The following is a 25,436-nucleotide window of genomic DNA, read 5'->3' as shown; positions in this document are numbered from 1 at the left end:
TTCCACGCAGTTGGGATTAGTCAGATGTGTGATAGGCTCTTAGCTCCATCCACAGATAAAGTTTCATGGTCTCAAGTATGGTGGGATAAATATTAAGTTGAAGAACACCAACAGTATCCCTAGAGCAGTGGTCAGCAAACGGCAGCTCGGCAAACCGCGGTTTGCGAGCCACAAGCGGCTCTTTGGCCTCTTGGGTGTGGCTCTTCCACAAAATATCGACTTCTGCGCATGGGCCACGAAATTTCAATCGCACTGTACATGCAAGCCCGCACGTGGTATTTTGTGGAAGAGCCACACTCAAGGGGCCAAAGAGCCGCATGTGGCTCATGAGCCGCGGTTTGCCGACCATGGCCCTAAAGCAGGGGTCCTCAAACTACGGCCCGCGGACCACATGCAAATACAAATATTGTATTTGTTCCCGTTTTGTTTTTTTACTTCAAAATAAGATATGTGCAGTGTGCATAGGAATTTGTTCATAGTTTTTTTTTAACTATAGTCCGGCCCTCCAACGGTCTGAGGGACAGTGAACTGGCCCCGTTTAAAAAGTTTGAGGACCCCTGTCCTAGAGCATGCCTGGAAATCACCAAGTCCTCTGGGAGGCAGTCCTCTGTGTAGAACACACAAAGGCTCCCTGTAACTGGTCTTATCCTTAAGACACATTTCCTTATGGTCTGCTAGCACGTCTCTGGGTATGTCATCAGTTTGCTTTACAATCCTCTAGTGAGGTTTTGGAAGGTGGTGTTGGATGTCATCAAGAAGACATGACCGCTAGTTGACCAAAAAGCTGGACCTGGGCCATTGGAGGCTCCCCACCTCCTCCCTTTTCCAGAATGTGTATTCCTCTTGCCTTCCATGTTCCCAGCAGCTGCCCCAAGGTACCTACAGCCTTAAGAGAATAAGATATCATTGAAACCCTGTGGATGGTATACATAACAATCTCAGTTAGGGCCTCTATATGAATTTCTAAGATTTGGCAGACAGGTGTATAGATGTACTCAGCCCTTGTAAGTTCCCTTGCTTTTATACTTGCCACCTTCAAATCTGGGGTGGCCTGCCTTTCTTTGGTCTCTCCCTGCCCTCCATATATGGGGCCAGTTTCAGATTAGGGGGGCAGATGTTAACTAGACTTACTGTGGTGATCATTTCACATTATATACAAATATCAAATCATGTTATACATCTAAAACTAATATAAAGTTACATGTCAATATATCTTAATTAAAAAAAATCGTGGGCCTGGAGACCTCAAGGGAGCCTTTAAATGTTAAGTAAAAAAAATTGATCCTTAAAACCTTAATATATCTTGTCTACATTTTAATTATTAACACTTTAAATATAAAAATCACAGATTATAAACTGTACAAAGTAATATTCTCCTGAACACATTTATATAGCTGATCACTAAAAACAAGTTATAGCCATATATACAGAATATTTTCTTTTCAGATTTTGTTTTAATTCTAAAGAAATTATTTTAAAGCTAATTTGGATAAAAATCACATTCTATACAACAGGGAATTGTAATTACATGCAAAAACATTTCAAGAATCTAAATTATTATCCTTTAAATATTTGCATAAAAAGTGACAAAATTCTTACCAGGTAACTTTTAAAACAAGAAGTAACAGGTAGAATATTGCATAACTTTAAACTTTTTTAGATCATCAATATCTTTTAGCCTCTAATGAAAGGTGTAGAATTTTTCCCCAGAAAAATGCACATGCTGAAGCCTGTCTAGGTACCTCGAGTATTCATTCTACATGTATTAGTTGAATGCCTACTGTCTCCCAGGGGTCCAGAATAGAGGCATAAGCTATTTTTCCTCTTGGAGCTTACAACATAGAAATGAAGACAAAATACTTAAAAATACGTAAGACAATGACAGGTTGTAATATATGCTATAATGGATTTTGGTTTTGAGAACTTCTAATTTAGGACAAGGGGTAAACCTCAAATCTGAAGAGTAACCTATAATAATAAAAGTGTAATATGCTAATTAGACCGGACAGCCAAACGACCTTCTGGATGTCATTCTGGATGTCCTTCTGGACGAAGCCATGGTGGGCGGGGGGGGGGGGGGGGGGGGGCCGAGGCAAAGGCGGTTAGGGGCAATCAGGCAGGCAGGGGGGCAGCTAGTGGCGATCAGGCAGGCAGGCAGGCGAGTGGCTAGGGGCGATCAGGCAAGCAGGCAGAGCAGTTAGGGGCAATCAGGCAGGCAGGGGAATCAAACCAGCCTTTTGGTGTTCAGAGGAGGGTATACGGGATGAGGCTCCAACCCAACCAACCAATGGAGCCACACAGGCCACAGCTGTTCCATTACTCTTTCTCAAACTGTTATGTCTTCCCTCTCAAAATAGCTCCTCAGCAGACAACAAGGACTCTCTTCAGAAAAATGAATTCAACTATAAAGCTGAATTTTAAAAATTGGACCTATTGCTGTCCAGATTAAATAGTTTTGTTTTTAAATCTAAACATTCTTTGTTAAAAAGAATGAAATTGCTTTGGCAATAAAAAAAAATACCTTTGCTGTATAAAATTGTGATTATATTTAAAATAAAAACATTTTAGTATTTATACATTCATCTTTATCAAATGTCTTAGAAAATTTGCCTTTAAATTATATTCAGATCATTGAATTAATTTTTACGCTGTCTTTGAAAGATACGTTATTAAAAATTACTTGTAAAGAAAACTAGTAAGTAATTTTATAAGTCTGTAGTAGCATTGCTTTATATTAGATCTTATAATGAGTTTATGGAAGACCTAGTTTTTGCAATTCACACATAATGACATTTTTAAATGACAAATGAAATATCCATGAGTTGTGGTGGGTGGATAAGAAAAAAGAAAAGACTATCCATATGTTTATTCTGCTTGAAAAAGTAGTTGTACTTAGTATTATGATTAATTCCTGAATTAATGAATTAACAGTCAACTAACTATAATACTGTTAGCCACAGATTTTACTGAAACATGTTTTATACATGAGTTTTTCAAAGAAATATTATGAAACTTTTTATTAAAAGTACAATGTCAAAATGATCATAAATGGAGCCCAAAGTCAACTTCAACCTTAAAGAATTACTTCAAAGTCTTCTATTACTGAAAACAACATGCTGATTTTGAATAAAATGCTTTCAAATAAATTGAAAACTCTAAACATATTTTATAAATCTCTACCAGATAATACCGAGACAAATGCATAGAAGGCAAACAAAACAAAACAGCCTGCAACCTGAATTTGGCTTTTATTTTTAAATATATTTAGCATGGAGCTATCATAGAACAGAAAATAATAAAACAAAAAGAAATGGAATATTTTCAAATACCTTTAAAGCTAGATATAAAAATTAATAAGATAGCATGGACCCAAATTATAGGAAATAGTCCCTAAAATTTGATTCATTAAACACATTTTGAAAGAAAAGTTCTTTGAATATTTTCCAACATACCAATATGTTCCCAAGTGCATTGGTTGCCTATTAACAGATAAAGGTTCCAAATTTGGTTGCTTTATTTAAAATGATCAGATTCAGTATTGGTAAAAATTACCATGTCTCTAAATTCTCAATCAGAATTATAAAAATATGAACTTTAATAGTTATGCTGCCCAAAATAGAAACATCTTAAAGGATACTTCTGGATAATCAGACAGATATTGCACTAAAGTAATTCCATACCTGATGCTCATTTATGGAAAGTTAACTCTCTTCTTTATGAAAAACTTACTACAAATAAACGTAATGTTAACCTAATTATAATTACACTTCAAAAATATAAAGGCACAGACAGAATAAAGAATAGTTTAATACTATACCAAATTTTCCTCTGAAAATTTGAAAATAAAAGGATCTAAATACTGATACTTTTTGATTTTATAATTTACCTTAACTAATAAGTCAGTATTAAAAGGTAACCGCTACACCCAATCCTTTCCAAATAATTTAGAAAAATGGTTTGTTTATATCTGAAGCTTGTGCATTGTCCCATCTATAAATTTCAATTACTTTTCCATTAACTGGAAACATCTACCTGTAGTATAAACAATCAAGACAATGTACAAAAAATATATCTTATTCCTATAACTTACAGTGCACAGAAAAATACTTACAAAAATGGAAATATTTGTCCATTTAGTTTCCCAATAAATTAGTGAGAAGGTTTAGCCCATTCCACATTTCTTTCTAAACAAAGGCTAAAGAATTGAGGGTGTTTTACTTCTAGCCCTGTTAGCTTAACATATTTTAAAAATATTTGCCTGATTACATGTAAGTTAAGATTAAATTAGCATCTTATTTTTATATCACAGTATACATGGCATTTCTTATACGGCAAACAGAAAGGCACAATTAGCAAGCAATAATATTCAGTACCTGAATTATTAAACTGATGTTCAGAACAATTGCAAATAAAGTACATTCAAGACAGTACAGAACTGGGGGGAAAAAGGAATCCAAAAACTAAATTTTTCTGAAAATTTGGTCCAATAAAATGCCTCCCATATTTAACATCATGGGTAACATGATGGCAGTGTAAAATGAGGCATAAATTAATATGTGGTAGCATATGAATTCTGGTCTAGTAATTATGCATTAATTAGGAAATGGCTCCCATAGTAAGTAAACATTAAATATATCTGTAATAAGAACATGCCTGTATTAAGTCCAAATACACAGGCACAACTGTTTGCATATTTATTATTGACTTTATAATACACCCCCCAGTTTAAAAATGTAGCTATATTATTTTATATATAACATATATTAGATACATAATTGTATATTATGTACCTTAATATATATTATATCTTGAATCCATAACAGCACAAAACTCTCCAAATATTACATGAACAGTCTAAATGAATACTAATCATTTTTTCAGTGTTGAAATAGCTCAGCTCACCTAAACAATATCTGGATGTGCAATGGTAAAATGCACGAACTCATGAATTTACTTAATTATTTAAGTTAAATTCCTGCAAAAGCCTAACTCTGATTTGGCTTTTAACTAGAATATATTTTTAGAGATCAGTAACTGATACCCTTCTTTCTTATCGTAAACAATATTTCTCCATCAAGAGATACCAATAAAGGAAAATATGTAAGGAGCCAAAAATGCGATAGTGAAACCAACCATTCCATAGGTAATGTACCGATAAGGGAGTTCAACTTCCATGTGCTGTCTCGCTTTTCGAACATCATCACATGGTATATTGAAGATTTTACAGGCTAAAGGAATGGTGAGCTTTTTCATTATTATTCTGACTAGTAGTACAAATACCATCCCTACAAGGATACGCAACATGGCTTTTCCAAGGAGAGTCACAGTAATGGGGGGTCTAACTAAAGGTAACCTATCCAGAGGAGGATCTAACATGAGACCCATGTTATAGGTAACATGAGAGCCACATGCAATTCCAGCACCACTTCCTAGAATCTCAGCTGTGTCTCCTCGGGATGTACTCCAGGTGTCAAGAGTGAAGGAAAAGATCCCCAAGGCTAAGTGAAGCCCAATGATGATTAATGGAGCATATTTGTGAGTTTGGTTGAAGTTGTCGATCAGGTCCACAAATGGATAGAAGATAGCTAAGATTAAAATGGTATATAGGAATCCAGCAATAATATCCTGGGAAAAGAGAAAAGTAGAGTTGTTTAGTATAATACTAAATTTGGCATTAAAAAGATATATATTTTTCATATCTCAAATGTTCATAAATACACATTTTAAAAATATGTCACTTTGTCAAAGTAAACTTTACTAACTGCATATAATGGGTACTAAAAACTTTTAATAATAATAAAAAAGACATATTAAAAGAATTATGTTTTCATAGTTCTACCCTTTCATAAATTAATTTACAATGTAAGTTAAAAGTATATATAGCCAGGCCAGCGAGACTCAGTTGACCTATGAACCAGAAGGTCATGGTTTGATTCCTGGTCAGGGCACATGTCTGGGTTGTGGGCTCCATCCCCAGTGTAGGGTATGCAAAAGGCATAATTCTCTCTCATCACTGATGTTTCTTTCTATCTCTGTCCAGCTCCCTCTCTCTCTTTGAAATCAATAATAATATATATATTTTAAAGTATCCTATCTAATAAAAGACAAAAAGGGTAATTAACCGTACCTCTGCTACGCTTCCCATTGGCTAATCAGGGCGATATGCAAACTAACTGCCAACCAAGATGGCGGCCGGCAGCCACGCAGCTGAAGCGAACATGAGGCTTGCTTGCTCCAGTGATGGAGGAAGCCAAGGTTCCCCGCCTGCGGTGGCCCGGCTCTGAGCCCGAAAGCAACAATGTTTCAATTATAGAAGCTAAACAAACCCCAGATACTGCTTTCAGCAGGCTGCAGCCTCAGAGCTGGGAGTGCCAGTGACAGCAACAATGTTTCAATTACAGAAGGTAAATAAATCCCAGGAAAAAAAAGAAAAGAAAAAAGGAGAGGCTGGGAGCTTCAGTCCTCGCCAGCCTGAAAATGGCCCTCAGCCCCTCACCCAGACTGGCCAGTCACCCCAGTGGGGACCCCCACCCTGAAGGGGGTGTAGCCAGCCTGAAAACAGCCATCAGCCCCTCACCCAGGCTGGCCAGGCACCCAAGTAGGACCCCCACCCTGATCCGGGACACCCTTCAAGGCAAACCAGCCGGTCCTCACCCATACACCAGGCCTCTATCCTATATAGTAAAAGGGTAATATGCAAACTGACCTAACAGCAGAAAGACTGGGAATGACTGGTCACTATGACACACACTGACCACCAGGGAGCAGACGCTCAATGCAGGAGCTGCCCTCTGGTGGTCAGTCGCTCCCACATGGGGGAGCTTTGCTCAGCCACAAGCCAGGCTGATGGCTACCAGTACAGTGGTGGTGGTGGGAGCCTCTCCTGCCTCCTCAGCAGCGCTAAGGGTGTCTGACTGCAACTTAGGTCTGCTCCCCGCTGGCAAGTGGACATCCCCCGAGGGCTGCCAGGCTGCCAGAGGGATGTCTGACTGCCATCTTAGGCCCAATCCCCCAGGGAGCAGGCCTAAGCCAGCAGGTGGTCATCCCCCGAGGGGTCCCAGACTGTGAGAGGGCACAGGCCAGGCTGAGGGACATCCCCCCCAGTGCACAAATTTTTGTGCACCGGGCCTCTAGTGTGTGTGTGTGTGTGTGTGTGTGTGTGTGTGTATATATATATATATATATATATAAATTTAAGTAAACACATATATACTACACAGAAATTCATACTCAAATCCTGAACAATTTATATTAAATTATGTAGTTTTGATTTCTAGAAGAATATACCTATTTTTCAAAGATACCATTTTCATTTTCATGCATTTAAATAAAAAATCCAGTGTGATTCAAATAGTGAGCAAAGGAAAGAGGGTTGTGGTATGAGGTCAAAGAGATAAGCAGAGGCCAAATCATGTAGTGCACTGCAGACTAGGTAAGAAGCTTAATTTTTATTTTAAAAGTGATAGGGAGCCATTGAAAGATTCCAAAGTAGGAGTGCAGCAATTAACTGATGTGCAGAGAATGAATCATAGAGGAAAAGTATGGAATGGACAGAAGACCACTGGAAACACTGGTGGAAGGCTACTGCAGTGGTTCACTCTAGATATGGCTCATATCTACATGAAGAGAAGTACACAGATGGGTTTAGGAAACTCTTTTAACATTAGAGCTGACAACTTCAACTTGGTGATAGATTGAATGTGGGAGAGAAGCAAAAGAGGAAGGGCTGAAAGACGACTCCTAGTTTTAGGTATGAACAATCTGAGTAAGTGAAAGAGGAAATAAAGCTACTATTAAAAGAACTTTTGTTTCTGAATCATCCTTGACATGAACAAAACTATTTTGGAATTTCTTCCTTAAATTTCTAGGAATTTCTAGAATCTACTCTCTATCACTGAAAATTTTATCAAGAGTTACTTCTGTTGCCCTAGCTGGTTTGGCTCAGTGGATAGAGCATCAGCCTGTGGACCAAAGGGTCCCGGGTTTGATTCTGGTCAAGGGCACATGGCCAGTTGAGGGCTCAATCCCTAGTAGGGGGTGTGCAGGAGGCAGCCAAACAATGATTCTCTTTCATCATTGATGACTCTCTCTCTCCCTCTCCCTTCCTCTCTGAAATCAATAAAAAGATATTTTTTAAAAAAGGAGTTGCTTATGTTCACTGCCTCTACTTCCTCACTTCCTATTTTTTTCTAAACTCATCACTACACTGAAACCACTCTTTTCAACTAGTTTTCAGACTAGTTGCTTAATGTTTTTGTGTTATAATTTTTATTATGTAATATTTGGTACATAGAAAAAGATATGTGGAGAGTACATGAACTTATATATAATTAATATCTATGAAATCACTGCCCCAAAAAAGAACTATATTACCAGTACTTTGAAATACTGGTATGCTATCTCTCAATTTTATCACTGCATCTTCCCCAGAGACCATTATAAATCAGTGTTTTGGCTGAATAAACATTTTTTAAAACTGGTTTAAAATTGTTCTTCAAACAAAATGTAATCTGGTTTTGCTTCTTTCTGAGCTTTATAGAAATGTTATCATATAGTATGCAGTGTCCTTTGATTTGCTTTTTACTCTACACATTATTAAGATTCATTCACTGTATGTAGTTGAAGGTCATCAAGGGCACATGCTCGGGTTGTGGGCTCGATCCCCAGTAGGGGGCGTGCAGGAGGTAGCCAATTAATGATTCTCTCATCATTGATGTTTCTATCTCTATCTCCCTCTCCCATCATCTCTGAAATCAATAAAAGAAAATATTTTTTAAAATGCTTGTTTGTCTTTTACATTGAAGACATCAATATATCCAAAATTCCTGCCATTGTACTCACTGTATGGTAGCAGTTCAATAAAAAATTTGGAATGGTGGGTTGGCAGTGAACAGTATAATACTTGGAGCCAATGTTCTAAAACAGTGGTTCTCAACCTTCCTAATGCCACGACCCTTTAATACAGTTCCTCATGTTGTGGTGACCCCCACCATAAAATTATTTTCGTTGCTACTTCAAAACTGTAATTTTGCTACTGTTATGAGTCATCATGTAAATATCTGATATGCAGGATGTATTTTCATTGTTACAAATTGAACATAATTAAAGCATAGTGATTAATCACAAAAACAATATGTAATTATATATGTGTTTTCCGATGGTCTTAGGCGACCCCTGTGAAAGGGTCGTTCGACCCCCAAAATGGTTGTGACCCACAAGTTGAGAACCGCTGTTCTAAAAGATACTCAATTCCAGCCCTGACCAGTTTGGCTCAGTAGATAGAGCGTCGGCCTGCAGACTGAAGGGTCCCAGGTTCAATTCCGGCCAAGGGCATGTACCTTGGTTGCAGGCACATCCCCAGTAGTAGGTGTGCAGGAGGCAGCTGATCGATGTTCCTCTCTCATTGATGTTTCTAACTCTTTATCCCTCTCCCTTCCTCTCTGTAAAAAAAATCAATAAAATATATTTTAAAAAATAAAAAATAAAAGATACTCAATTCCAAATCAGAATACTATAGAATATAAGAACAACTACAGAAGATACAGATAATTACTAAACAGACTAAGAATTGAATATTCAACTATCATGTTTTTAGGAAATAGATTCTATTTTGTTTACCACCACATACCAAGTAGCTTAGCATATTGTAGAAACTCAAGTATTTGTTGAGTGGATGAATGAATGAATGAATGAATGCTTTATAGGAATTTATTTTATCTATTTTAACAAAATCTACTATATTACTTATAAATGACTATATTGTTTTTCAACAATTACTACATTATATACATTAGAAAAATGTTTCTATATAAAACAAGTTCTCACTGATATTTTCCTATTCTACAGTATGAGGTGAGATTTACATTTTTTATTTATGTATAAGTGACTCCTTTTATAGTCGGTCCAGGAAAGATAAAATCAATTAACAAAATGTTTTTGAAAGTATCAACTAAGGCAGTAAATACCACTGGTGTATTCAAAGTTCTGTTCTTAGAAGGACATAAAAAGCATTTCATATCTAGTTTCTACTCATCATTAAGCTTCAATGTCAGATCCTATAATGAATTTATAGACTCTATTTCCTCTCATTTTGGGATTACCTTTCCCATGTACATTTTAGACAAACTATTACATATCCTTTGAGATTCTGCCCAGACATATATCTCCTCCATAAACTTCCTCCTCCTACCCCATAACAGAAACAACTTTCTCCTCTCTGCCTCTTAAGCATCTTCTACATACCTTTACAGCAGTTAACCACATTGTTCTCCATTTCTTTCTTTTTAAAAAATATTTTGACTTCAAAGCGGAAGGGCGAGGGAGAGAGAGAGAGAAACATCAATGATGAGAGAGAATCACTGATTGGCCACCTCCTGAACTTCGCCCACTGCGGATCAAGCCTGCAACCCAAGCATGTGCCCTGACTGGGAATTGAACCGTGACCTCCTGGTTCCTAGGTCAACAATCAAACACTGAGCCACGCTGGCCGGGTGTTCTCCATTTCTTTGCTTGTTTACTTCTCCCAGAAAACCAAAGGCTCACAACTCTTGCCTGCCCATTAAAATCACTCGGAGAACTTAAAAATATTGGTGCCTGCGCCAGTCCTCAGGGATTCTGATTTAACTGACTTGAAGTGGGAGTGAAGCATCAGTATTTTTTTAAAGCTTCCTAGGGGTTCTATTGTGTAATTTCCAGTTGAAAATTACTGCATTACCTACTTATATTACACATTAGTATTCAGACTGTGATTTCTCAAAGGCAAAGACTTTCTCTTATTATACATATACTAGAGGCCTGGTGCACGAAATTCAGAAGAGCCTGAGAGAGCCCGAGGGCGGGGTTGTCCCTCAGCCCGGCCTGCACCCTCTCCAATCTGGGACATCCCTCTCATAATCCGGGACCACTGGCTCCTAACCATTCACCTGCCTGCCTGCCTGATTGCCCCTAACTGCTTCTGCCTGCCAGCCTGATTGCCCCCTAACCACTCCCCTGCTGGCCTGATCGCCCCCAACTACATTGGGGAGGGGGCAGTAAAAAATAGAAGACATTCCTCCCTATGGCACATGGACCCTACATACAGGCCCACCCGGCCCAGGCCGGTGGGATGCTTGGCACATTCTTGGATCCCTGCTCAGGGCGGGAGGGGTGACTGGTGGCAGCACACATGAGAGGGAACCTCCAGGTGGCCACTCTGGTCCTGGCTAGTGGTCCTGGAACTTCCTGGTCCTTGGCTCCTTCCTGGTCCTGCCCGCAGCCCTGGTCCCCATACCTGGCTCAGCCCTCCTTCTCCATCCTGGCCTCAATGGCCCCATTGGCTCCTGGGGGCTCTGTCCTCCCCTCCCAGCCTGGAGGTCCCAAGGGGAGGTTATGGCTTCTCAGAGACTCCCTGGCAGCCCTGTCACTCGTGTTCACACAGGGGGAGGGGTGCGTGTGGCAGAAGCAGCTATATAAATTCGGGTGCAGGGGCAAGTCCTCCGGGATCATTTGGACAGTTGGCTGATGACACGGATTAGGGTTGTGTTCTCGTCCTTGAGGCACTGATTGTCAGCCTGGAGGTTGGACAGGCCCTTCAGCTCCTCTTTCAGCTCAGCAGCCTTGTGCTCCAGGGCGCACACTCAAATCTCTCCAGCTCCAGGAGGGCCGGCCTCTCTGCAAAGCACTCCTGCCTCTGCTTGGCTCACTCCAGCTCCACCTTGAGCTGCGCCAGCCAGCAGCATGGTCTTGGTCAGGGCCTCATGAAGTCTCTCGTTCTCAATGCGCAGCTCTGCATAGAGCTCCCTGAGCCTCCCTCGGGCTCTTCCGATTCGGGCTGGGGTTCTGGGTTGAGGGCCCGCTGCCTCCAGGGGGAAGGGCTGGATTCTGGGCTGATGTCCACTGGCTTCACCTCCTCCCCCCTCCACAGGCCCTCTCCTCTCCTTGCCAACTCTGCAGTGCTCCCTGGAGGCCTGTGGTCCCTGTCCCTGCCCATCAGGTGCCTACTCTCTGGGCAGGGCCATCAGAATTCTCAACCCCAGGGACTCGGGGCTGCCAGGAAGGGCCCAGGCTCTGTGCAGCCCACTCTTGATCTTGATGGGAGGTTGGCCGGCCCCATCGGGCGGTTTGCTGGAGGCAGGTGGGAGCCACCGGCACCCGCAGGAGGCGGAGGGAGCCCCTGCCGCCCCAAGAGGTCAGCAGTTCAGCCCGCACGCCAGTCAATGCCACCTCATGGCGACAGGTTGTTTTGGTCATCATGGCCCCTGGCTTTTTATATGGATGCCCAGTGTCTACCATACAGTAAGTAGGAATAAATACTTGGTGAGCTAAATTAAGACAGTTAAAGTAATTATTTAGAGTCATCACATTTTGCCTGACAAGAACTCTGTAAGAGAAATAGATGAAACATAATTTCTTGAAATTAGGCTAAGGACATTTTCAGGGAATAATAATTCTTTGTGTACTAAAAACGTTTATTATAATATTTTATATTTAATTCTCACAACCACCCTGATATAGCTTGCCTGGGACAATCACATATTACTTTGTTGCCCCAAAAATAAACATTAAAAGTACTTTTCTTCCCTTTCAAAAGTGTCCAAATTTGATGAAAACTTATGGTTCCTGTAAATAACTAGTTTTTAAAGAAAGAAAAATAGACTAAGGCCACATAGCTAGTTGTTTAATCTCCTAGATTGAAAGTGCTCAATATGTTTGTTTAAAAAAAAGAATAATCTCAGTATTAGGAATTAAATATTAAGAGTAAGAGAAACTAAAATTTCAACATTCTTTAAAACATGAAGTCTTCCATAAAAACTCATTGATACACACTAAAAGAATTACTTAAGAATTCTGGTTAACTAAATTTTTTATTGCAATCACTCAAAGATTTTGCAAATAACCCTACCTCTGACCATACTTTAGAATATGCAGATTTCAAATCATACGACTGTCAAACTCTATTCCTCATATTTCCGGCCCCCAATTGCCAAACCATTTTACTTTATGAGATTATGTTCCTTTGCTATCTTACCCTTCCTTCCCTACTTGAAATTAAAGGCACATGTCTCAGGGAACCACCACAAGATTTTCGCTACTAGGACGGAAGCTGTTACTTATTTTTTATTTAAACTTCATGACTGATTCAAAATTTTAAGTTATATGCTAATGTGGAAATGTTCTGAGCTTTATAATTCTCATATAGAATTAGATGTTTTAAGTAAGTGGTGATTGTGTATCTCCATGAATATTAAACTTAGATTGCTACAAGACAAATTGCTACAAATCTGCTTTCTTTTCTTTCTTTCAAATATATTTTTATTGATTTCGGAGAGGAAGAGAGAGATAGAAACATCAATGTTGAGAGAGAACCACTGATCGGCTGCCTCCTGCTCGCCTGCTACTGAGAATCAAGCCCGCAACCCTGGCATGTGCCCTTGATTGGAATCGAATCTGGGACCTTTCAGTCCACAGGCCGGTGCTCCATCCACTGAGCCAAACCGGCTAGGGCTGCTTCCTTTTCTGTTTATTTATTAATTGTTCATGATATTACACTGGATAGTAAGGGCAGGCTGAAATTCCATGCAACAAAACCAGAAGTAATGCATGATTGAGTTCAGGACATAAACACGGTAGTTATCATTGGGATATTTAATGTATGACATTAAAATGTATAACTAAGTGCTCTTAAGTATTACATCACAAAGTACGCAATAAAGAAAATTAATGTTAGCCCTAGCCGGTTTGGCTCAGTGGACAGAGCGTCGGCCTGCGGACTGAGGGGTCCCAGGTTTGATTCCAGTCAGGGGCATGTACCTTGGTTGCGGGCACATCCCCAGTGGGGGATGTACAGGAGGCAGCTGATGGATGTTTCTCTCTCATTGATGTTTCTAACTCTCTATCCCTCTCCCTTCCTCTCTGTAAAAAGTCAGTGGGATATATTAAAAAAAAAAAAAAAAAGAAAGAAAATTAATGTTAAATGTAACATAAAGAACTCAAGCAGCAAATTTTCCAAGAAGAAACTTACTGAATAATTTAGATATTAATTATAATTTTTATGCCCTGAAAGTTAAGTTATATGCTAATGTGGAAGTGTCTTTGATGTCTCTCTCTCTCTCTCTCTCTCTCTCTCTCTCTCTCTCTCTCTCTCTTCTCTCTCCTTCTCCCCCTCCTCCTTCTCTTCCACTTTCAAAAAAATCAATGGAAAAAATAACCTCAAGTGAGGATTAACAAAAACAAAAACCCAAAAACAACCAACCAAATTAAAAAACCCAAATAGTTATTATCCAGGAACTACTACTATTAAAACTCTCCACTATAAAAACCCTTAGTGTTTACTGTTTTAGATCTTTCTCTATAACAAAAGTAATTTGACAAGTACTCAGTTTAGTAATGTGAAAATGGCTTGTGTTTTAAGAAATTAAATTTGAGAGCTAGGTTTGGTAACAAATAAAGAAAAAATGGGGATAAAGAAAATCAATTTAGGGAAGTAGGTGGATATTAAAAATAAACGAAGCTGTTGTTCTTTGTGTTGTAACAGTAACAAAGCATATAGGAAATGAATGAAGTTTTCATTATAAATTATTTAGAACACATCTGAACTCTCCTCTTAATGTTAATGAAGATATCAGCTTAGGTAATATGGTACCTAAGCACCTATGAGCAACCTCTAGGGCACACTCTGCCTATAATTCCATACTAATTTCACAATAAACAGTGAAGATACAAACTATGATTAAGAAAATAGTTCAGCCCTAGCCGGTTTGGCTCAGTGGATAGAGCGTCAGCCTGTGGACTGAAGGGTCCTGGGTTCGATTCCAGTTAAGGGCACATACCTCTTCATGCAGGAGGCAACCAATCGATATGTTTCTCTCAAATCGATATTTGTCTGTCTTTCCCTTTCTCTTCCACTCTCTCTAAAAAAATCAATGAAAAAATATCCTCAAGTGAGGATTAAAAAAAAAAAAGAAAAAAAATAGTTCAAAATGCAGGTAATTACCAAAACATTAAAATATAAAGGGTGTCCCAAAATTCACGCAAGAAGTAATTTTGATAGAAAACACTGGTTTATAATTAAAAATTGTAAATTTTTTATTGATTCATAAAGTATACAGTATAGGGTTATGTATGGAGTAGCATATCGGGTAAATGGCCTCCACGGCCTTGCTGGCACATACGCACTCTTTTGTTATTGCCTGAGCAGCCGCATTTTCGAAGAAGAATGGTCCAATGATGCCTCCAGCCCAAAATCCGCACCAAACAGTGACACGTTGTGGGTGCATTTGTTTCTCAACAATCACTCATGGATTTTCTGAACCCCAAATGTGACAATTTTGTCGATTAACCAAGCCATCAAGATGAAAATGAGCCCCATCAAAGTTCAGCCATATTTATGCAAAATGGTCATAGAAAATTTCAACAAAAGAGTGCGTATGTGCCAGCAAAGCCGTGGAGACCATTTACCCGATATGCTATTCCATACATAACCCTATACTGTATACTTTATGAATCAATAAAAAATTTACAATTTTTAATTATAAACCTGTGTTTTCTATCAAAATTACTTCTTGTGTGAATTTTGGGACACCCTTTACAAAAAAAGCCCTGACCGGTATGGCCCAATGGATGGAGCGTCGGCCTGCGGACTCAAGGGTCCCAGGTTCGATTCCAGCCAAGGGCATGTGCCTTGGTTGCGGGCACATGCCCAGTGGGGAGTGTGCAGGAGGCAGCTGATCGATGTTTCTCTCTAATCGATGTTTCTAACTCTCTATCCCTCTCCTTTCCTCTCTGTAAAAAAATCAATAAAATATACTAAAAAAAAAAAAAATATATATATATATATATACACACACACAAAAACAACAACAACAAAAATTGTGGGGAAAATTAGGCCCAAATGTCAAAAAAAAAAAAGGGTTCATTGCCAATTATCAAATGATAAGCAATGTATTATTGATTAGAAATAGTTGTGGTTATAACAATCATAATTCACAAGTTATCTGTGATTTTACTTTTAAAGGAAAAGCGAAAACTTGTAATATACATGAGACAATTCTTAAATACTTAAAAGGACTAAGGTTATAGGAGTCATCATTTGAAAAATAATACATCAATACTGTTTTTATTTCAGCTGATTCATGAATAGGCATTATCTGGTATATAAAAAATGAACTAGCCCTGGCCGGTGTGGCTCAGTGGTTGAGCATTGACCTATGAACCAGGAGGTCACAGTTTAATTCCCAGTCAGGGCACATGCCCAGGTTGTGGGCTTGATCCCCAGTAGGGGGCATGCAGGAGGCAGCTGAAAAAGAGCAGCATCTTTGAGATTATACATTCAATATAATCAGGTTCATATTACTCATTATATGATAATAATGAACCTAGGTATAGATAATATTATCTAACTAGAGGCCCAGTGCACAAAAATTCATGCACGGGCGGGGGGAGGGGGGGTTCCTCAGCCTGGCCTGTGCCCTCTTGCAGTCTGGGATCCCTCGGGGGAGGTCCACCTGCTGGCTTAGGCCTGCTCCCTGGGAGACTGGGCCTAAACTGGCTGTCAGACATCCTTAGCACTGCTGAGGAGGCGGGAGAGGCTCCCGCCACTGCCGCTGCACTCACAGCCGTCAGCCCAGCTTGTGGCTGAGTGGAGCTCCCCCTGTGGGAGCACACTGACCACCAGGGGGCAGCTCCTGCATTGAGTGTCTGCCCCGTGGTGGTCAGTGCACGTCATAGCAACCAGTCGTTCTGCTGTTAGGGTCAATTTGCATATTACCCTTTTATTATATAGGATACATTTTCCTTCAGGAAATCTCAAGGATTCATTTTTTCACTCAACGATGCATAACTATTTGAAAGTTTTTTAGGAGTGACATTGCTAAATTTTGGTAGTAGAAGGGAATAACTCTAACAAGGCACAGAGATAGATAATAATATTTTCTTGTCACAAATATTATGGTTGACATAAGACTGTGATACTTAGTCTCATTATAAAATTGATTGATATTAGATAGGATTGTATATAAATTCACAATTTGTATTAATATAATTATAAAAAGTCAAATAGGAAAATTCTAAAAGTAAACGTTGTTAAAGACAAGAAAAATTAAATATAATTCACTAGAAATTTTTGGATTCTGTGAATTAGTTCATATATCTCCACCTTTCCTTCTGATCTTTCATTATGGTATAATGTATAACAGGTTCATAGAATGTCTTAGGAGATACCACACTAGATGCAAGGTTAGAGAGAGAAAACAGTTTATTTTTTCCTGTTGCTTATTGTCTGGTGGGCGTAACAGATAAAGAAAAAAGCATTTGCAGTTTAGGATAAGTGCAATGCCAGAATTATATTCAAAAGGCTCTGAGAGAAGGGTCTTAAGAAAGAAGAGATGGGAAAGGTAATGAGACCTTTAGGAGATAAGAGCATTTTTGTGGATCTTGAACAATGGGTAGATTAGGCTAGTCTAAGAAAGATAAAGGGCATTTCATACATAGGTTATAGCAATCCTATAAGTATGGAGGTAAGAAACACCCTTTGCATTTGAGGAGATGTAAAGTCATTCCGTATGGCCTCACATTTCTGCTTTGGGAGGTACACTACAAGAGACTGAACACCGCATGGAACCCTGTCAGACCTGAAAGAGAACTAATTAAGAAGCTGTTGCAATAATTTGGTTGAGAGATGACTAAGGGAATGTCAATAGGGACAGAGAGGAAGTGAGCACATGTGACTGAAAAGAGTACATGGTCTCTGTGTTGTTGCTTTTGAAACTGAATTGCATTCTCACAATAAAACATCTGCTGTGAGCCCAAAAGTACTGCTAGGAAAGAGAAGACACTAGAGTTTAATATGTAAATACAAGTGGCACCCCAATAGTTTAAGTGCATTTAAGTTTCTAGTCACTAACAAGTAGAGCTCTCCTTGGTTTCTGTATTCACACTGTTCGTTTTGACTCAGAGTCAGGAGAGGCATAGAAAAGAATGAGAAAAAAATAAATAAAACTGAGACGGGAAGAAGGGAGAAATGTCATCCTGAGTATAATACCTGGTTATTGTGGTTGCTGGGAGTTGTTTTTATGAAGTACATGATTACTACATTAAAACTTCACAAAATCATGCTGATATTTTTGCAAAACACAGACTTACAATAACAACATTTTCTCATTTAGGTTTCACATAAGTTTACAGATGATTAAAAATTATTAAATTGCCTGTCAATTTCAGAAAAAATAAAGCACTATAAATACAACATTTTTCTTACCAGAATGGAGTGCATTCCCATGTAAATTCTACTTAGGCAAACTAGAGAACACCAGCAGGGAATAAGAATCAGTCCATAGATAAGAGGATACTAAAGGGGGAAAAAGCAAAATGAAATAAATTAGGCTAAATGTAAACAAGCACTTAAAAACAATCACTACACTACAAGTTCCATGAAAACAAGAACTGTGTGTTTTCATTCCCCAATGTATTCCCAGCACTAACCCTTAACATGACACACAGCAGACACTCAAGAAATATTTTTGCATGAAATGAACAAGTGATGAAACATGTTTCCTTACTCTTCAGTGTGGGAACTGACTCATTTTTGCTTTTACAGTAAAGATTCAATCACCAGCATGCTACAGAAGAAGAAAAACAGGTAGGGGACATACTTTTAATATGGCTACAAATAAAAGCGCCTCTGGAATAGTACCTGAATCTGGCCCATGAATCTGGCTTCGTTCCCTGGGGACGAAGACTAAGCATTATCCCCTCTCACTTCCATTAGTAACTGCTATCTGCAATTTCTATTGACATTTCCCCGTTTTGTATTCAATATACAACACCTTGTAATATGTTTTCCTCTTCTGCCCCACCACTAAAATTTCAAGTGGTAACTTTATTGAGAAAAATTTTGATGGGCTACTGGGAGCAGTAGGCTATAAAAAGGAACAAACAAAATGTAGACAAGTCTTGGTATCAATGGCACCGGGATATGAGTTGGCTTTGATTCTCCTGGCATTAGAGGGGAGAAAGAAAGGGTAGATAGGGTAAGTTTCTAATTCTCAAGAATTTGAAGCCAAGGTGGTTCAATAAGAAGTGGTGTTTAAAAAAAGCAAGTTAAGTAGGGTTGTAAGAAGAATGGTAAAGATTTAGTACATAGTTCTTTGCATTTGACATAACCCACCACTTTCTTTATATAGCATCATACTCTCCTGGTTCCCTTTTAACCATCTATTTCCTTTTGTTTGTTTCCCACACAAGAGCTCATCTTCTTCTTGTTCCTTAAACATTGGTATAAGTACTAGTAAGAATTCAGCCCTTGCCCCGACTGGTTTGGCTCAGTGGACAGAGCGTCGGACTGCGGACTGAAAGGTCCCAGGTTCGATTCCGGTCAAGAGCATGTACCTTGGTTGCGGGCACATCCCCAGTGGGAAGTGTACAGGAGACAACTGATTGATGTTTCTCTCTCATTGATGTTTCTAACTCTCTATCCCTCTCCCCTCCTCTCTGTAAAAAAAAAAAATCAATAAATTGTATTTTTTAAAAAAGAATTCAGCCCTTACTAGTTATTTGCAGCTTCACCTTTTATTTTTTAACTTCTACTTAGCATGCTGAAGACCTATCCATTTCCCTGGGTTTAAAAACCAGACAGCCACCTCCTGCACATACTCTACCTTGAGATTTCCATGGAGCTAAACCCACAATACCTCAAGCCAAAATCATCATCCTGCCAGCCAAACTTGTTCCTACTTTCATATTCGCTATTTTATTTGGAAACATTTAATACACATTATAATCTAAATGATAAACATGAATTATCTTTTACTCCTTCCTTATCCCTCCACTGCAACCAATAACCATGTCTTGCTGACTTTACCTTCTAAATATTTCTCGATTCTGTCATCTCTCCTCCATCCTACTTACACTGCTCTTGTTTAGATCCTCATAGTTTCTTTTCCAAGCTCTATTTTCCCATGTGCATGACGAACGTGGTTAATGGGCAAAAAGAATGTAACCATATAATGAGATAAGTGCTATAATAGGAATATACCACAAGCTCAGAGGGAGTCTATGGAATGGGCATTTAACTTGGTTTAAAGATGTTAACAAAGACTCCCAGATTAAATAAGATTCAAGTTATCCTGAAAGATAAGTAGGATTTAGTCTTTAGAGAAAAGGAGTGAATACAGAGCAAAAAAGGTGGAGGGCATTACTAACATCAGGAACACCATGAGCAAAGGCTGTGTATTGTAAGTAGTGTCTAGCAGAATACGCTTACATTCTTGCTGGAGAGAGGCACTACATACAAACATAAAATATGTACTATATAAATATGTAAGTAATATATGAAAATATAAATTTTACAAGTGTGGTTAAGTACTATGGAGAAATAAGAGAACAGGTATTGAAGAAACATTAAACATTCATCAAATATTCCTTGTGTTCCTCCTTCATTTACAGGTTTACCTGCAGCTAGATTGGGGACCAAGTGATTAGTTTTGGCCAGTGAACTGGGAAAATGTGACTTATGCCACTTTCAATCAGTCTATGAACTCTATTCCTTACAGATGTGACCTTGGAAGCCACATGCATCACAACAGGGAATGAGGAGATGCATCGCAAGATGGGAAAACTTCCATCAGCCCGTGTTCTTGAAGTTCTAAGTAGAACAAAGCTAACCCATAATGAATATGTAGCAAAAATGAGAAGAGCTAAGATTGGGGGGTTAAGTCATCTCAGAGCATAATCAAGCCTATCATAATTAAAATGGTAATAGAACAAGGATCAGATATTTGGGGGTATGTATGGGGCAGGTTAAAGTAGGAAATAAAAGACTACTCTGTGTGGCTCAGTGGTTGAGCATAGACCTATGAACCAGGAGACCTATGAATCAGGAGGTTCAATTCCCTGTCAGGACACATGCCCAGATTGCAGGCTCAATCCCCAGTGGGGCGTGCAGAAGGCAGCCTATCAATGATTCTCTCTCATTACTGATGTTTCCCTCTCTCTCCCTCCCTCTTCCTCTCCCTTCCTCTCTGAAGTCAATAAAAAAAAAAAAAAGCAAAGACAGTAAATGCAGGCTTTACTGAGAAGCTGAGACTTGAGGCAAGACTAGTTGGAGGAGAGAGAATTAGCTAAGCAGATATCCAAGGGAAGAACATATACCAGGCAAGGGGGTCAAATAGAACAAAATATTTAATGAGGAAATATGACTGGCAAGGAGGCTAGTGTGGCTGGAACAGAGAAAGCAAGTAGAAGTGAGAGAGTAGATAATGGGGCCAGCACAAACAGAGGCCAAGAGGCCACTGTAAGAAATTTGACTGTTGGATAGAGCGTCGGCCTGCGGACTGAAGGGTACCAGGTTCGATTCCGGTCAAGGGCATGTGCCTTGGTTGCGGGCACATCCCCAGTGGGGGGTGTGCAGGAGGCAGCTGATCGGTGTTTCTCTCTCATTGGTGTTTCTAACTCTCTATCCCTCTCCCTTCCTCTCTGTAAAAAAATCAATAAAATATATTTTTTTAAAAAAGAAATTTGACTGTTATTGTGAATTAAATGGGGAGCTATTGCAGACTTTTGAGCAGAGCATTGTCATGATGGCTGCTATGTTGAGATTAGACAATAAGAGGTCAAGGGGGGAAACGGAGACCAGTTAGAAGGCTGTTGGTATAATCTAGGTGAGAGATAACCATGGCCTCTGTCTTTATATCAGGCACTAAGGCCTGTTTAATTTTTTTGTTAATTAAAAAAACAACTGTTGCCCTAGCTGGTTTGGCTCAGTGGATAGAGTGTCAGCCTGCGGACTGAAGGGTCCGAGGTTAGATTCCGGTCAAGGACACATGCCCCGGTTGAGGGCTCGATCCCCAGTAGGGGGTGTGCAAGAGGCAGCTGATCAATGATTCTCTCTCATTGATGTTTCTATCTCTCTCTCCTTCTCTGTTCCTCTCTCAGAAATCAATAAAAATATATTTAAAAAAATAAAAATTGTTCAATGAAATAAACATAAGCCTGCAGCACTAAGGAAATCAGTCTTAGAGTATCATATTCGTAACTTGGGATTACCAATGATACCATAGTATTCAGTTCCTGACCTCAAACCTGGACTGTGTTAACGTTAAGTTGTAGTAGCGTCTCTGCAATCCACCATAATAAACTGCAATCTGAAAATCCTTTTGAATAAACTTAGGACAAGGAATTTCCAATGCCTGTTTTAGAATAATCCTTATTAGTTACAGATTCTGTAGCTTGAAGCTTTTAAAACTAATATACACTTTCTAAAACAAAGCTTTATAGAAATATAAAAACCACTTTATACAACAGCACATTGTGAACCATGTTTTCTATGCAAAAATAAAACAAACCAAAAAACTTAATCAAAGTCATGTTTTCCCTCACGGTACTTTCCACACTAGTAGGCTAATGTAGAATAATATATGAGTTCAAATAGGTAAAACAAAAAGTGACCCACATACAGTCATTTAATTAACATATTAATGATAAAAATATAAAGATGGCTTGGTTGGTTGGAACATCGTCCATATACCAAAAGGTTGCAGGTTTGACTCTTGGTCTGGGCCTTTACTAGAGACAACCAACTGATAGATGTTTCTCTCTCACATAAATGCTTTTCTCTCTCTAAAAAAAATCAATAAAAAAAACAGACAAACAAAAACATATCACCCTGGCAGGTTCGCTCAATGGTTAGTGTCCCATGGACCAAAGGTTCTTGGGTTCAATTCCACAAACCAGGTCCAGGTGCATGTGGGAGGCAACCAATGGATGTGTCTCTCTCACGGGTGGTGTTTCTGTTTCTTTCTTTTTCTCTTTCTCTTCCTTTCTCCTCTCTCTCTCTCTCTCTCTCTCTCTCTCTCTCTCCTTCCCACCCTCCCTCCCTTCCACTCTCTAAAAAAAATTAATGGGAAAAATATCCTTGGGTGAGGATTCACACACACACACTCACACACACACACATACATACACACACACACACACACACACACACACATCCTCAGGTGAAGATTTTAAAAAAAAGTGAATTGAAACATTTTCAATTCAATCTATTGTTTTGACCTATTCATATCTGATGTCATTTTAGTTACTGTTTCTCTTTTGAACTCAAATCACAAAATATCAGTTTAACAACAGAATTCATTACATAAATATTAATTATAATCATAAATATACTTATATTACAAACCATAATAAGGAAAGCACTAATTGTTACCGTACTAGTTAATATAGCCTTATGTTAACAGAATAGGATCCATTTCTCAATTCCGATTATAGGGGAGGGACTTGTGAGGAGAGAAAGAGAAAGGCTGTGTGTTATAGTTTATGTCATTTTAGAGCTGCAGGAAGACCAGTTTCCCAGATAGTTAATTATGATGAAGAAATGCTTGATTGCCTCTGCAGAACCAAGCGTAGAAACAAAAGAAACAGTAAATCCAGTCTTCCACTCTCACTTTCTTTTTTTTGAAAATATATTTTTATTATTGATTTCAGAGAGCAAGGGGGAGGAAGAGAGAGATACCTCAATGATTGGCTTCCTCCTGCACACCCGCTACTGGGGATCAAGCCTGCAACTCAGGCATGTGCCCTGACCAACTCAGGCATGTGCCCTGACCGGGAATCAAACTGTGACCTCCTGGTTCATAGGTCAATGCTCACAATGCTCAGCCACTGAGCCACGCTGGCCGGGCCACTCTTACTTTCTACTTCTATTCCTACCTAATTCAACTCTTTCTTTCTCTCTTTCTCTCTTTCTCTCTTTCTCTCCTTCCTTCCTTCCTTCCTTCCTTCCTTCCTTCCTTCCTTCCTTCCTTCCTTCCTTCCTCTCTCTCTCTCTCTTATTGTTTTATTGCTTAAAGTATTACAAAGAGTATTACATATGTCTCCTTTTTTTTCCCCGCCCTTGACAATTCCCTGGCCTCCCCTACCCCCCAGTGTCTTATGTCCATTGGTTATGCTTATATGCATGCATACAAGTCCTTCGTCAACCCTTTATTTCTGATAAACAGACTGGCTGGATTTTTTTTAAACCAAAGTTCAACTGTAGGCAGATGTTAAAAGAAATGAATGTGGGTTTGTTCTTTACTGAAATGTTAATAGATGAAGTAATTTTTTTTTCTTAATTCTCACCTGAGGATATTTTTCCATTGATTTTTAGAGAGAATGGGAAGGAGGGGGAGAGACTGAGAGAGACACACAGATTGGTTACCTCCCGCACACACGCGTCCATACCAGGGTCAGGGATCGAGCCTGCAACTGAGGTATGTGCCTTGGGTTGGAATCAAACCTTGGATCCTTCAGTCCCCAGGCCGACATTCTATCCACTGAGCAAAACTGGCTAGGGCATCACTCAGTTATTTTTAATTATATTTTTCTTATAATGGAGTTAGGTACAAATTTCACTTAATTAGAGGTATAAGAGATGTTAAAGGTATTAATTTTACTCTCCTCACTTTACAGATGAAACAGACCCAGGAAACGCTAAATAACATTTAATAGTGTATTCTAGTGGCCTATTCTGATGCTTTTTACAATTTATTATGCTTGTTATTGTCCACTTTTTATCGCACACAATCACAGTAGGTAATAATTTAAGTTTGGCAGGAGTGCATAAGTTTCTATTTTCTTTTTCTTGGAGAATGTTGACCTTTATCAACTGAATTTATGTATCTCCTCAAATAAGGTTTTTACTTAAACTCAATCTTTAGGTCTTATAAAAAAAGATGAAAGTAAAATGTCTAAGTCCTCACATTATTTTCAAATTAATAAAAATTTACCAAAACCAAAACAGTCCACAGGACCTCATAAATGCTTTTAATTACATACTTTCTAATCTTTTCATTGCACATCCTACTACAGGAACACTTATCTAAACATTTCCTTCAGTTATTCTACTGAACAGTTGTATTCTTACTGATATGCTTTCCTTACCTATTTAACACACATAATCAGAATTATTTTTTACGTTATGGCATTTTCCACTTACATTCATGGAAATTAGTAAAAGAAGTCAATAAAATTACTTGCAATTAAAGCAATTAAAAAACTATCTTTAATAGAATTTAAAATTTTTAGAGTAATTTAAATATGGGACAAAGGCAGACACCAGAAAAACATATATTTTGAATTTGAGGACTGGATAGTGTATGTGTAAATAACATTTGACAACGATAACACATTAATAATATATCTGCCTTGAACAATTAAGGCTTCGCTAGAACAAGACTTCGCACAGAGACCACAAGGAGGTGCACCAAGAAAGCATAAAAGATGCGGAGACAAAAAAACATGACAGAAATGGAGGATATGGAGCTAAGAATCGCAATTTTGAGGGCTTGCCATAAATTTGTGCAGAGCCTCACGAAAACTAATGAGACCCTCGATGCTACGATAAAGAAATTAGAAAGTAAGCATACACGTACTGAAATAAAGAATATTATACCCAATAGCAGACCAGAGGAGTGCAAGAATCA

General features: G+C 38.8%; 1 protein-coding gene across 2 annotated transcripts in view; it reads right to left on the bottom strand.

Annotated features, from left to right (window-relative positions):
* Positions 1 to 3,231: 3,231 nt before the first annotated feature.
* SGPP1 (sphingosine-1-phosphate phosphatase 1) overlaps positions 3,232 to 25,436 on the bottom strand; it is a 34,985-nt gene continuing 12,780 nt past the window's right edge. Inside the window, exons 2-3 of one of the 2 annotated variants that reach the window (XM_070418660.1) lie at positions 18,233 to 18,322; positions 3,232 to 5,625 (exon numbers count right to left, since the gene is read on the bottom strand). In XM_070418660.1, the coding sequence (XP_070274761.1) occupies positions 5,074 to 5,625; positions 18,233 to 18,322 (642 nt within the window). In that variant the 3' untranslated portion in view covers positions 3,232 to 5,073. The remainder of the gene's footprint in view (positions 5,626 to 18,232; positions 18,323 to 25,436) is intronic. The other variant, XM_070418668.1, reaches the window with a different exon arrangement.

The sequence above is a fragment of the Myotis yumanensis genome, unplaced genomic scaffold, assembly GCF_028538775.1.
Source record: "Myotis yumanensis isolate MYYU_CA2020_CCGP unplaced genomic scaffold, mMyoYum1.0.hap1 SCAF_1, whole genome shotgun sequence".
Lineage (NCBI taxonomy): Eukaryota > Metazoa > Chordata > Mammalia > Chiroptera > Vespertilionidae > Myotis > Myotis yumanensis.
The sequence above is the reverse complement of the archived record's forward strand: the minus strand, read 5'-3'. Positions and strand labels throughout refer to the sequence as shown.